This window comes from Calidris pugnax, unplaced genomic scaffold (genome assembly GCF_001431845.1).
Source record: "Calidris pugnax isolate Ruff unplaced genomic scaffold, ASM143184v1 scaffold235, whole genome shotgun sequence".
Lineage (NCBI taxonomy): Eukaryota > Metazoa > Chordata > Aves > Charadriiformes > Scolopacidae > Calidris > Calidris pugnax.
In genome coordinates this window covers 312818-327355 of record NW_015091026.1, presented here as the reverse complement: position 1 = coordinate 327355, position 14538 = coordinate 312818, and the positions used below count along the sequence as shown (strand labels likewise).

At 47.0% G+C, this 14538-nt stretch overlaps 1 protein-coding gene across 1 annotated transcript in view; it reads right to left on the bottom strand.

Moving 5' to 3' along the window:
• Positions 1 to 440: 440 nt before the first annotated feature.
• Positions 441 to 14538, bottom strand: part of LOC106896143 (exocyst complex component 4-like) — a gene marked incomplete at its 3' end in the record, with an annotated part of 163483 nt that continues 149385 nt past the window's right edge. The window contains exons 8-9 of the mRNA XM_014955883.1: positions 6177 to 6322; positions 441 to 558 (exon numbers count right to left, since the gene is read on the bottom strand). Coding sequence (XP_014811369.1) covers positions 441 to 558; positions 6177 to 6322 — 264 coding nt within the window. The remainder of the gene's footprint in view (positions 559 to 6176; positions 6323 to 14538) is intronic.

Below are 14538 nucleotides of genomic sequence, written 5' to 3'. Positions count from 1 at the left end.
AAACGTTCTGCAACTCTCTGTTTTCGAGCGTTGTACAAAAGACAAAGAATCGGTCGCTTTAGTCCACGCAACAGAAACCTGCAGCTCCAAATATGAGATGACTGAGCTAAGCTCCCAGAGCAACCCAGGGTAAGTGTCACATTTAGTGTATGATACAAGGAAATCAACTGCTGATAAAGAAGAAGACTTTAGCTCCAAGTATCCAAAAGCAACCCTCAAGGTGTGACTCTTCCCATTTCATGAGTATCTTTTAAGACCTGGACTTTTAGCTGAAAAACGCAGAGGGAATAAAGAGAAACCCAGCTGCTTCCCAACGAAATGAGAATAAATAAACAGCTTAAAAAGTGGAGATTGAGACAGCCTGCATGGCAAAGCAGAGAGGTATGAATACCCCCACGTAGCTTGGACCAGATATTGAAGCTCCTGCAAGAGAGAATTACCCAAACCGGCGCGTTATCTGTTTCCTCACCTTGAAGTTCTCCGCTTCTGCTGTACAGTTCCCTTCTCTGCTCACGCAAATAGGCACTCATGCTAATAGCATGGGAGGAGGACTCAAACCTGCAATTAGAAAATAAAACAAAAAGAAGTCAGTTAGCCAGCCATAGAAGCATCCCCCTTGGAAGCACCAGGCAGCTCTAAGTAAAAAAGCCCTCCCTGCATAATCAAAATTATCAAGGCAGACAAAAAGCACATTCCTCCGATAAAATTCCATCACTGATGCACCACGTTCTGCCACCTCTGATCAAGACACCTCTGCCACCAACTGCCCGTGACACAGACATCCTCGCAAGGCATGGAGATGCTCCTCTGCTCCATCAGCCCCAGCAGCCAGGCTTTCAAGTAGGGATGGAGCACCTCTGCTATGAAGACAGGCTGAGGGAGCTGGGATTGTTCAGCCTGGAGAAGAGAAGGCTCCGGGGAGACCTTATAGTGGCCTTTCAATACCTGAAGGGTGCCTATAGAAGAGCTGGGGAGGGACTCTTTGCCAGGAAGGGTAGTGATAGGACAAGGGGAAACGGGTTTAAATTGGAAGAAAAAAGATTCAGATTAGATCTCAGGAAGAATTTTTTTACTCTGAGGGTGGTGAGACACTGGAACAGGTTGCCCAGGGAAGTTGTGGCTGCCCCATCCCTGGAGGGGTTCAAGGCCAGGCTGGATGTGGCCTTGAGCAACCTGGTCTGGTGGGAGGTGTCCCTGCCCATGGCAGGGGGGGTGGAACTAGATGATCTTTGAGGTTCCTTCCAACCCTAACCATTCTATGATTCTATGAATGGCCCCCAAAACTGGTAAAATCCAAACCAAAGCCATCAGCCAACACCATCTAAATCACTAACTGGTGTATACATAAAAATTAAAAATTATATTCTCCTGGAAATTAGGGAGTAATAAATTATTAAGTACTTATCATGTGGCTCCAACACTCCACAACGACCAACCTGAGAGGTAGAGACCAATGTTTTCCAACTATTGTAGCCCCATAAGTGCAATTTTGGCCATTGATAGTAAAAGGCCACAGACTGGGCACCAACCCGACACCGCAGGGTCTCAGGACATCTCTGGGCTTGCCATGGGCTGGATCTGGCTCTCCCTCTAATCACAAATGTCCTGTGGCCAAGGTCTGGTGTTCAACCTGCTTGAGCGGAGCACTGAGGACGCCCCACATGGCCACAAGACTTAGAGAGAAAACATCTTAGAGGAAGAACATCAAACTCCTCACGGTGAAGATCTTGAGATGTTGATAATTTGCTGTAACACCCGTTGCCCCATCCCCAACCCTTCTGCTAAGGAAGACTGAACCAGCCTTAGTGCCGCCCAGAGGGACACTGGAAAAACAAGCATCACACCAGAGAAACGGGGCAATCATTTGTAAGCTTTCTTGTTAACTTTATTACTGTTAATGAGGCTTTTCTGCCCTAATTTGGACTGTGAGTGTTAGTATTATTGCAACTGAACTAATAACAATCTATCAAAATACAACAAACGCTGCAGACTGTAATTAAAACGAAGAGTAAATTCTTGGCTCCATTTTTACGACGTGCTCCTTTTGCCCCTAGAGAGACATGAAGCATTGCGTTATTCCCATGCCCCAGAGGTCTTCTCCAGGCATCAAAACCAGAAGCTTCAGGTCAAGGCAAACCACAGCAATAAACCTACATCTCCTCCCTGAGACGGTGACTCCGATTATTCCTCAGAGCCCTGCGCCGGCTTTTGCTGCAGGATCTCACCACGTTCACCTCTTTCCCCACGTGGATCCTCCCACACACAAGGCTTTCAAAATATTTTTGTTTTACATAGACTTACACGTAATTACAGCCAAACCTGACACTAATGGATTGGGTTGATCAACATCTGCTTGTACAATTCACTCCTTTCCCACCAGTGCCCAATTTTCACCTGGCAAACCTGATCCGTAGGGAGGTGGCAACCTGAATGTGCACTGGGCTACCTTTTGGAAGAGAAAAAAGCCAGGTTTATGATGGCATGGACTATCTGGATTTCCAAAGTACTCCTCATGTCAATGTGTGGCTTTTTTAGTCATGGAATGGTTTGGGCTGGAAGGGACCTTAAAGACCATCTAGTTCCAACCCGCTGCCATGAGCCACCTCCCACTAGATCAGGTTCCTCAAAGCACCATCCAACCTGGTCTTGAAGCCCTCCATGGAAGCCTTAAGTCAACATTAGGGTTAAGCCAACATTAAACAACTAAATGCACCATGACTTCTTTTTCTTATTATTATTTTTAAATTAGATCCATTTTAAGGATAGGGAAACAATGATTCGAAGTCTCTTCCAAATCCCGGTGACAGATTTCCAGACCACAGGACACAACTCGGGAGTTTTCATTCTTCCCACTATTGCTGGAACACACAACGAGCAAAAGTAATTAGGAGTTATAAAATTAGCTCACAGCAAGCTATAACAGGGGCCAGCACAAACACCTGCAACCATCTGTGAGTAAAACGTGAGGTGAAGCCCTGCCCTAAGAGACTCTGGAAGCGAGGAATTAAATGTAGATATTCTGATGACAAGTGGAAGCCTCCTCTGATTTGGACGGAGCTGATGGAAAGGCAAGAAAAAGGGCCTTGTAGCCCGGGCATGGAAAGAACTGAAGATGGGAGAGGAGACAAGAATAACACTCCCATCAAACACGTCCATCCCTCAGCGGACTCAGAAATTCCATTTCAAGGGAGATTTCCGTAGATATAGTGACAGCTGACAGAAGACAGATAACCAAATAAGAGATCCCAATAAGCTCTGCTGTCACCGCGGTGCCGGCGGTGGCTTGGTGACAAGAGCAGGAGTGGGAAGAGACGTGCTGCTCCTATGAGGTTACGCACCTTCACTTCAAACAATTACACCCCCCTCCCCTCGCTGCTGACAAATTAATCCTTCAGCTGCCACGGGTGAAACAGAGCATCCTTATCCCTCAAACTTAAATGGTCCAAGCACAGCCAAGACCACACGCAATCTGAAGAGGTGAGCAGCCCTGTTTTGCTCTGCAAGCCAGAAGAGTGCAATTCTCAACCCAAACAGCCACGGGAGTGTTAAAAAAAAAAAAGGATAGAGGGGAATAATAATGGGTTGACAGGGGCAGGAGGCACCTCCAAAATCCTCCAGGCAACTGTTAACCTTGTGGCCAGCAGGTCTCGGGAGGTGATTCTGCCCCTCTACTCTGCACTCGTGGACCCCACCTGGAATAGTGTGTCCAGCTTTGGAGTCCTCAACACAGAAAGGACATGGACCGGCTGGAACAGGTGCAGTGGAGGGCCACGAAGATGATCAGAGGGATGGAGCACCTCTGCTATGAAGACAGGCTGAGGGAGCTGGGATTGTTCAGCCTGGAGAAGAGAAGGCTCCGGGGAGACCTTATAGCGGCCTTTCAATACCTGAAGGGTGCCTATAGAAGAGCTGGGGAGGGACTCTTTGCCAGGAGGTGTAATGATAGGACAAGGGGAAACGGTTTTAAATTGGAAGAAAAAAGATTCAGATTAGATCTCAGGAATAAATTTTTTACTCTGAGGGTGGTGAGACACTGGACCAGGTTGCCCAGGGAAGTTGTGGATGCCCCATCCCTGGAGGGGTTCAAGGCCAGGCTGGATGGGGCTTTGAGCAACCTGGTCTGGTGGGAGGTGTCCCTGCCCAGGGCAGGGGGGTTGGAACTCGATGATCTTTGAGGTTCCTTCCAACCCAAACCATTCTGTGATTCTATGATTCTATAATAGCAGAAGATTGCGCAGACAACTCATCCTGTGAGATAGAGAGACGGCAGTGCAGAAAACTCCCACACCCAACTGAGGTACTATGAGACCCACCAGCTACACATGTCCATGGGGCAAAGCACAGGGACAAGAAATAAGGTCTAGCTAAAAAAAACCCCCAAAAATTCCAACCAACCAGCAAACGATCTGTAAAGAGGATGCAGAACACAAAACTCCCCTCCTGTTTGCCTGAAACAACCAATTATTCTCACTCTTTCCCATTACTGTAGCTCACACACATCACTGTGTGGTGTGGTCAACACGCTGGAGGGAAGGGATGCCATCCAGAGGGACCTGGACAGGCTGGAGAAGTGGGTCCACGTGAAACTGATGAGGTTCAACCAGGCCAAGGGCAAGGTCCTGCACATGGGTCACAGCAATCCCAGCACAGATCCAGGCTGGACGGAGAATGGCTGGAGAGCAGCCCTGAGGGGAAGGACTTGGGGGTGTTGGTGGATGAGAAGTTCAACGTGAGCCAACTGAAAGAGGGGAGATTTAGATGAGATCTCAAGAAGAACTTCTTTGCTGTGAGGGTGGTGAGAGCCTGGCCCAAGTTGCCCAGAGAAGCTGTGGCTGCCCCGTCCCTGGAGGGGTTCAAGGCCAGGTTGGATGGGCTTTGATCAACCTGGTCTGGTGGGAGGTGTCCCTGTCCAGGGCAGGGGGTTGGTTGATCTTTAAGGTTCCTTCCAACCCAAACCATTCTGTGATTCCTGCATTATTTCCCACCATATAAGGATCTGTCTCCAATCACAAACGAGGGGTTCTTTATTAAAAACCAAAACACCCAGGCTTCAAGGCTCTAGCAAGTAAGGGGTGAAAACACCAACTCACTTCCAATTCTCTCTCTCCAGCAAATATTCCACTAGATATATTGTTTTTTAACCTTGGACTCTCTTGACTCTGGAGAGCAAAGCCTCACAAAGCTCAGCACCGCTCAGATGGGTAGAAAAAGACAGCCCAAGCCCTGCAGCAGCTTCTCATCCAGAGGGGTGCTGAGGACCCCCCAGATCCCCTGCTCCTGCTGCAGCTGAGCACAGTTCAAAGGTTAATGCCTCGAGCTGCTTTCACTCCCCACCACTGCTCCACTCCTCCATCCCCTCGAATCTACCACGAAACTTGCTCGTTCCATCACCAACTGTTTTCAAACAATCTCATTGTTAAAAGAACCTCTCATTTAAGAGATTATTTTGGGAGTACTGAGTCAGGGAGCAGCCACACACTGAGTTATGCTGGTAGACCTGAGGAAGGTCAGGTTAGCTTTGAACTTGGAGCTGTGATCTTTGAACTTGGAGCATCTGCTGCCAAACCAGCAGCTCTTGGTATCCCCCAAAAACCTCAAGAAGCCAAAGATCAGCACATGTAGTCGTGGGAAGAGGTGAAAATTCAGCTCAGCTTCCCTGAATCTAGGTGCAGTAACAAGAGTATCTCTCCTCTCCTAGCAGTGCTGCTCACCAAGAACTCCTCCCCAATTCTTGTTCTTGCACATCCAATTTGTTCCCCCAAATCCTTGGTCACCGAGCATCTCAGCCTCTCTCTTACACTCTCCTCCCAACCACTTAATTCTTTCCATTCTGAACTCTGAATTAAAGGAGTTAGTGATAGGATTAACCGCTTAGTCCATCTGGTAATTATACACTTATCTTAATTCTCTTTGTCCAGTCTCCTTTATCGCACCCTTTAACAGGTTCTGAATTTACCATGGACAAAGGCAGGAATAATGGGATCCCAGTCCCAAGACGAGCCCTGGAAAGAGCTTTATACACTTAAAAAACCAGCGATGAATCCGTAAGAGAGATCTCACCGAGGCTCCAGCTCTGGGTATTAAACCTCCATCCCAAGACTCACACGTCGTGCAATACCCAAGGCACCAAAAAAAGACAGCTCAGGCAGAGCTTTAACACCCATCCCAGCACTCACTTGAACAAAGGGTTTTTGGGTCTTTGTGGTTTCTTCTTTGCGAAGAAGGCGGCGAATTCTCTGCCGGAGCTGGCGTAGCTCAGCTGGGCGGACGGCTCTGAGGCGGTGCGGGTGTTCTTCATATCCAGGTACTCCGTCAGCAGCATCTGCCAAAACACAGAAGGGGAACTCAGTATTCAGAATAAAACATAGCATTATAACATAATTTGAACATCTAGGATCTTTAGGTACTCTACAAGACTGGAAAACTACTGAAAATCCCAAAAATCCTTATTAACCGAAATGTAACCCTGGTGATTTATACACCACTGTCACTAATTTGGGAAAAAGCTCGTTTTACATTATTTGACCAACTCAATCTGCTACAAAACCCTGAGGGTACCAAAGGTATCCTGCCAGAAGCCCCCACTCCTCCCCAAACTGATGCGAGCAGCAACAGGGAGATCACAGAATCACAGAATCTTCTAGGTTGGAAGGGACCTCAAAGATCATCTTGTCCAACTGTCACCCCGACTGACAAAAATAGACACCCGCACAACAAACAAGGAGCATCATCACTAAACCAGCCCTCCCAGCACTACATCAACCCGTCTTTTGAACACCTCCAGGGATGGTGCCTCAACCACCTCCCTGGGCAGCCCATTCCAGATGGTGGGTGGGCTGTTGGATGGCCCTTACAGGCAGTGCTACAGGCTGGGGGAAGAATGGCCCGGAGAGCTGCCTGGCAGAGAAGGACCTGGGAGTGTTGGTCAACTGTCGGTTGAACATGAGGCAGCGGTGTGCTCAGGTGGCCAAGAAGGCCACGAGCAGCCTGGCCTGTATCAGGAACAGTGTGGTGAGTAGGACCCGAGAGGTGATTGTCCCCCTGTACTGGGCACTGGTGAGGCCCCACCTCGAGTACTGTGTCCAGTTTTGGGCCCCCCACCACAAGAAAGACATTGAGGTGCTGGAGCGGGTCCAGAGAAGGGCAATGAAGCTTGTGAGGGGTCTGGAGAGTAAGTCTTATGAGGAGAGGCTGAGGGAGCTGGGGGTGTTCAGTCTGGGGAAGAGGAGACTGAGGGGAGACCTTATTGCTCTCTACAACTCCCTGAAAGGAGGGTGTAGAGAGGTGGGGGTCGGTCTCTTCTCCCAAGTTACAGATGACAGGACAAGGGGTAATGGGTTCAAGTTGCACCAGGGTAGGTTTAGACTGGACATTAGGAAACAATTCTTCACAGAGAGAGTGGTTGGGCATTGGAATAGGCTGCCCAGGGAGGTGGGTGAGTCACCATCCCTGGCTGTGTTTAAGAACCGTTTAGATGTGGTGTTGGGGGATATGGTGTAGGGGAGAACTTTAGAGTAGGGTGGATGGCTGGACTTGATGATCCCGAGGGTCTCTTCCAGCCTAGATGATTCTGTGATTCTGTGACTGATTACATACCACAGCCCTTAAAAACATAAAGGTTCGTAACTGAGCAGCTCAATATTGCTAAAGCGTATTTTATATATGTGTATGTAGGCCTATATATTTCTATATACGTAGAAATATAAAACATTCCTGCTGGCAATGCTGCAAAAATTGTCCTTGAAGAGCTCCCAAAGCAAACATGCTTCTTTTACCATTCAAAATATGAATTCCCACAGTTGTCCATTCTGCCAATGAAGTTTAGGATTGATTTTCCTCTATCCCAGTATACCTCCCAGTAAAGGGTTGGGGGGTCCCTTTCTGAGAACTGGGTCCCCTTTGTGAAACCCTCACAGCCCCGAGTGGTGGCCTGATATTAGATGCCCAATATTTGCTATTTAAGCAACTCCGTGTTACAAAAGCAGAAACAAATTCCAAATCATTCGCTTTTCATTTCCTCGTGTCTGAAGATGGAAAGAAACCCCTTAAAAATTAACTTTTGTCAGTGCATTCAGAAAATCTCTTATTTATTTTCAGAAAACTCTACCTCCTCGGAGGCTATTAGTAATGTGTTCCATTTTAATAATTAGCCAGTCAAAGCCCATCAAAGAGAGCTGTCTGTAATGAAAGGAATACATCAGTGCTGTGCTGCCCAAGTTTAAACAAATTACATAGGAATAAATAAATAGGCAAATAGTATCGTGCCCCTAATTAGAAACAAATCAGGGATAGCTTGGGAAAAAAAAAATAATACACAAAGAAACTTCAACTCCCAAAACATCTCAATTAAAACTTTACCTGAGCACAAGCTGTTAAAACGCCTGTGTATTGTTAAGAGTCAAAATAATCACTGCGTTGATTTTTAACAGTAATTTACCAAATCCGTTTGTATTCGCTTATTTGCATTTCATCTTCTCTACTTAACAACTCTAAAATCGCCACCAAAATGTAATTAAACCCCTCAAACTTAATCAAATTTAAAGAAAAAAAAAAAAAAAAGGGAAAACACTTAGCAATTTGTTCTCCCGTTATGGATGAAACCTATTTCTAATGGATTCTGTGACTCTGGTGTCACTTGATATCCAGGGCCAGGAAATGTAACGCGTGTCGTAATAGCATTTGGCTCCAAGATTACAATAAACCAATGGAGGTTTGAGCAAGGAACATAATGAATTATCCCTGTTGGTTGAAAAGCGAAGTAGAGAAATAAAAGATGAGTTTGTGGTTAAGATGTTCAGAGCTGTCAGGGAAACGCCACAGAATAGGGGAAAAAAAAAAAAAGGAGAAAATTGTTAATTTATGGTATGACTCACAAAGCAGGGCAGGATGGTAAGACACAAAGCTCTGAAAAATAAAAAGCTGTAAAAGAAGTCAAACTAGCTGGTTTTGCTAACTATTCTCAACGTTCATCTTTAAGTTATAAAATCCAGGCGTAGCAGAAACCGCGCGAGATGGATCAAAGCTCTTTGTGCTCCAGTGCCCTGGACTCAACACTTACACAAATTCATCAGAAAGCAGTAATTAAAGAATTAAAGCGTAATCACGGCCGAACAGTTACAGTAACGGCCAAGCGGGAGAGAAGTCAAGACAGGAGAGATCTTCAACGTGCAGGACATTTGGCTCGTAACCGCAGCACGAGGATTAAAACCCTTATCATTTTTAAGCAATGTGATTAACACGTGGGCCAGTGAAAATCTTGCCAGTGCTCGTCTCAAAAAATAGCCTGAAGGTTTCGTTTCTCATCACGTTGGGCAACGCACAGCCTTCACCCAACACCGTTGGCCTCAATTTATTCCCTAACGTGGGCCAGTGAAAATCTTGCCAGTGCTTGTCTCAAAAAATAGCCTGAAGGTTTCGTTCCTCATCGCGTTGGGCAACGCATCGCCTTCGCCCAACGCCGTTGGCCTCAATTTATTCCCTACATCACAGAATCACAGAATCTTCTAGGTTGGAAGGGACCTTAAAGATCATCTTGTCCAACCGTCAACCTAACTGACAAAAATAGACACCCACACAACAAACAAGGAGCATCACCATCACTAAACCATACCTCCCAGCACTACATCAACCCGTCTTTTGAACACCTCCAGGGATGGTGCCTCAACCACCTCCCTGGGCAGCCCGTACCAAGGCTTAATACTCCTTTCAGTGAAAAAATTTTTCCTAATATCCAGCCTGAACCTCCCCTGGCGCAACTTGAGGCCATTTCCTCTCGTCCTGTCGCCTGTGACTTGGGAGAAGAGACCGACCCCCGCCTCTCTACACCCTCCTTTCAGGGAGTTGTAGAGAGCAATAAGGTCTCCCCTCAGCCTCCTCTTCTCCAGGCTGAACACCCCCAGCTCCCTCAGCCTCTCCTCATCAGACTTGTGCATCCAGACAGTTCAAGTCATCCAGTTGTTCCGCTTTCATAATCCCAGTAGAGGATTTTAATAAGCATCATATTTCAATGTTAGAAGCTGTGGCCCAGCCGCGCACTTATTAAAAACCACAGCAAGCTAAAACTTTAAATTCCACTTAAAAGAAAGGAAAAGCCAGCCCTTTTCCTGCCTATCTAAGCGAAGAGGAGCTTGCCTCAACCAACGAAGGAAGGGATTTCATGATTTGGTCCCGTAACACCTGATTAGCAGTTGCTAAGCCATCAATCAAAACCCTTGTTAGCCATTAATCACGTGGACGTAGAGGAAGATTTATGAGCGAGTGGGAAGTTTGCAACATCCCATTCATCTCTAACAAGGACTTTTGACTTTCTGCTCAGCAGTTGAATTCTGCCATCCAGGGAGAATATTTACATCAATGTCAAACCGATAAAGCCCTACGTAAACCAAGATGACAAAGCACTCTTTGTAAATGAAAATTAATATAAAGTGTTCCGTTAAAAAAAGAAGAAAAAAAAGATATTTATGGGTTATGGGGCTTAATTAAATTCTCAAATTTCTAAAGGTCTTATGAGCACGTGGAGACCATCTCTCACGTTGATGTGATCACAGCTTGCACTACGCGGCCTTTTTCAACCGCAACAGGGCAAGAAAGAATCTCCTTGTGTCCAACTGCTGTTTCCACTCACTGTGACTCTCCAGATCCACGTTTTTATTCTTTACTGAGCCCCACGTGAAGTTCCCTAAGTTGTTATGTCTTATCAGGCTCAAGACTGACCTAGGAACAAAGCTTGAGCAATAAATCATGCCTGGCCACAGGACGACAGCGAAATTCATTCATTATTTGTACCTATTGCGAGGCTTTAGATCTGAGTCCTGAGCTCTCAATAAGCTCTATTCCATCAATTAAAAGCTGTAAAAGGTATTTCACATCCTCCTCTATCCTGAATTAAGATGGATGCTGCAATGTGAACACTTTGCTCCATCAGAAAATCACGACGGTTTCAAACTCACGCTCATTTTCGTGACACATTCGTGTGTTTGAAGGGGTCCAGAAAATCCAATGAAAACAGCAAACCACAAATTTTGCAAGGCTAAATGGGATGACCAGGTAATTACTGGCCTCTCCACCTCATATTGATCAGGGACAAAATCACAGAACAGATGACAGAAGACTCTATTAAAGAAGAATTAAGGGAGAACAATAGAATTCATGTCCGGCGACGTGGGTTTACAGAACACGGATCTTGGCTAACCAGTATTCTGATGACAATGACAAATTTAGCTTTAAATAAACAGAGAGAAATAAAGTTCTATTTCCACCAAGGATCTGACAAAGCTAAAGCACTAAAAGCCAACACAGCATCTGCTAAAAGAAAAAGGGGCAGGAACAAGAAAGGATCCTTAACGTGTAACAGAAATGAGGAAACCATTGATACTGGATTTTACAAGATCACAGAAATCTTAATTCCTTTTTTCCTTCTGTCCTCTGTATTCCGACTGAAACACAAGACTATTCCACAAGCCTTCTCTTTTGTTGGATAGAAATCTTCTAATTTTCAGCCTAAATTCAGTCCATTTTCCTTTTTCTTCACAGAATTCCAGAATGCTATGGGGTTGGAAGGGACCTCTGGAGATCATCTAGTCCAACCCCCTGCCAAAGCAGGTCCACCTAGAGCAGGTCCCACAGGAATGAGGCCAGGTGGGTTTGGAATGTCTCCAGAGAAGGAGACTCCACCACCTCTCTGGGCAGCTTCTTCCCGGGCTCTGCCACCCTCACAGGAAAGAAGTTCCTTGTCATGTTGAGGTGGAGCTTCCTCTGTTCAAGTTTGTGCCCATTCCCTCTTGTCCTGTCACTGGGCACCACTGAAAAAAGCCTGGCCCCATCCTCCGGCCACCCACCCTTTAAGTCTTTATAGATGTTGATCAGATCCCCCCTCAGTCTTCTCTTTTTTATAACAATAATAATTAGAAGGAGCTTAATCAGGCAATGACAGCACATACAAGAGCGGCTGCAGCAACCCCTTTTCTTGACAGAACCGATTGACCAGAACATTTCCCATCTCAAATTCCTACAGATACAATGACTACAGGAGATTTGTAAATTATAACGTTTTGGGGGGAAAATGGTAAACAATAAAGTGAAGAGAGCATTAACAGAATCATTTCATTTTCTCTTTTATGATTATTATTTTTCATAACATAATCAATCTGCTGTAAGGATTTCAACATCAGCAGGGATAAATCTCTGCATCTAGAGAAAAAAACAGGAAAGTTGGGATATACGGGATTATTGTGCAAAGCTGTGACTCTAGCAAATTTGGGAATACTGACAATAATCAACAGCAGCGACAGTCCCACAGTAACAGTGGGTATTAATTAGCTAATTGGAAATGGCTATATCCCAGAGGGCCGTGCTGCCATCCAGCGAGATCTGGACAGGCTGGAGAACTGGGCAAGGAAGAACCTCATGAGGTTCAACAAGGAAAAGTGCAGGATCCTGCACCTGGGGAAGAAGAATGTCAGGCATCAATACAGGTTAGGCATGGACCTGCTGGAGACAAGCTCTGAAGAAAAGGATCTGGGGGTCCTGGTGGACAACAAAATGACAATGAGCAAACAGTGTGCTCTTGTGGCCAGGAGGGCCAACGGAATCCTGGGCTGCATAGAGAAGAGTGTGGCCAGCAGGTCAAGGGAGGTCATTCTCCCCCTCTGCTCTGCACTGGTGAGGCCACAACTGGAATCCTGTGTCCAGTTCTGGGCTCCCCAGTTCAAGAGGGACAGGGAACTGCTGGAAAGAGTCCAGCGTAGGGCTACAAAGATGATTCAAGGACTGGAGCATCTCCCTTATGAGGAGAGGCTGAAAGAGCTGGGACTCTTTAGTCTGGAGAAGAGAAGGCTGAGGGGAGACCTTATCAATGCCTACAAGTATCTCAAGGGCGGGCTGAGGGAGGAGGGAACCAGACTCTTTTCAGTAGTTGCCAGTGAGAGGACAAGGGGCAATGGGCACAAGTTGGAACATCAAGGGTTCCCCTTGAATATGAGGAAGAACTTTTTCACGGTGAGGGTGACAGAGCCCTGGAACAGGCTGCCCAGGGAGGGTGTGGAGTCCCCTTCTTTGGAGATTTTCAAGACCCGCCTGGATGCTCCTGAGTAACATGCTCTGACAAGCTCTGGGTGGTCCTGCTTTAGCAAGGGAGTTGGACTAGATGATCTCTATGGTCCCTTCCAACTCTAAAAATTCAGTGAAATTCAGTGAAAGGACACCATACAGGCCAGCGGTGCGTGATCTCCATGCACAAGGCCAGCTGCAAAGGGGGATTTATTAGGAGGAGCAAGGCAACCCCATGCTCTCCAGACGGCTCCACATTCCCCTCCCACAGGATGGATGGCCTGAATGTCTCTGCGTGAAAGCCCCGGGTACATCCCTCACTCACACTCACCATCTTCCCTGTCACCAAACTGTGGGAGACTGGCTAGCTGAGAAGGGTCACATAGACATGGGTCAGCTAGTCCAGCAAGAGCTCAATAAGCACCGTACTCAGTTTATCCAGCTCCCAACAACTGCAAGGACGTTCTGGCCTTGAAGGCAGCTGTGGTCCAACAACAGAATGTCTGTGATAAGGTAAACATGTAACCATAAGAAAGGAATTTTGGGCGGAACTGTCTTTTTAGAACTAACCAATAATGAGCTCTCTTTTTGCAATATGTATGAGCTAATTATGTGTGTGCATAAAAGAATGGTAGTGTGTCTAAATAAACGAAGCTTGCTGATCACTCATATTGAGTGCTCTTGTCTTCCCTCCGTCGCAACAATTTCCTCTTGTCCTATTGCTTGTTCCTTGGGAGAAGAGACCAACCCTCCCCTCTCCACACCCTCCTTTCAGGGAGTTGGAGAGAGCGAGAAGGTCTCCCCTCAGCCTCCTTGCCTCCAGGCTGAACACCCCCAGCTCCCTCAGCCGCTCCTCACAAGACTTGTGCTCCAGACACCTCACCGGCTTTGCTGCCCTTCTCTGGACAATATCCAGCACCTCAAAGTCTTACTTGTCATGAGGGGCCCAAAACTGGACACAGCAATCAAGGTGGGGCCTCATCAGTACAGGACAACGCTCCCTTCCCTATTCTTCCTCCCCACGCGGTTCCTGACACAGGCCAGGATGCTGGGGGCCCTCTTGGCCACCTGGGCACACTGCTGGCTTATCTTCAGCCCACAGGCCACCAACACCCCCAGGTCCTTTCCCACCAGGCAGCTCCAGCCACTCTGCCCCCAGCCTGGAGCACTGTTGGGGGTTGTTGTGACCCAAGGGCAGGAGCCGGCCTTTTGCCTTGTTGAACCTCATCCTGTTGGCCTCGACCAATCCAGCCTGTCCAGATCCTTCTGCAAAGCCTCTCTACCCCTCATGACTGGCTGCCAGCTGGATTTAGCTCCATTCCACACCACTCTCTGAGCCCAGCCTCCAGTCAGTTCTTTCCCAGTGAAGACTACTCCCCTCCAAGCCATGGGCTTCTCCAGGAGAATGCTGCAGGAACCAGTGTCAAAGACTTTACTAAAGTCCAGGGGAACATCCACAGCCTGTCCCTCATCCACCCTTCAGACTTTGGC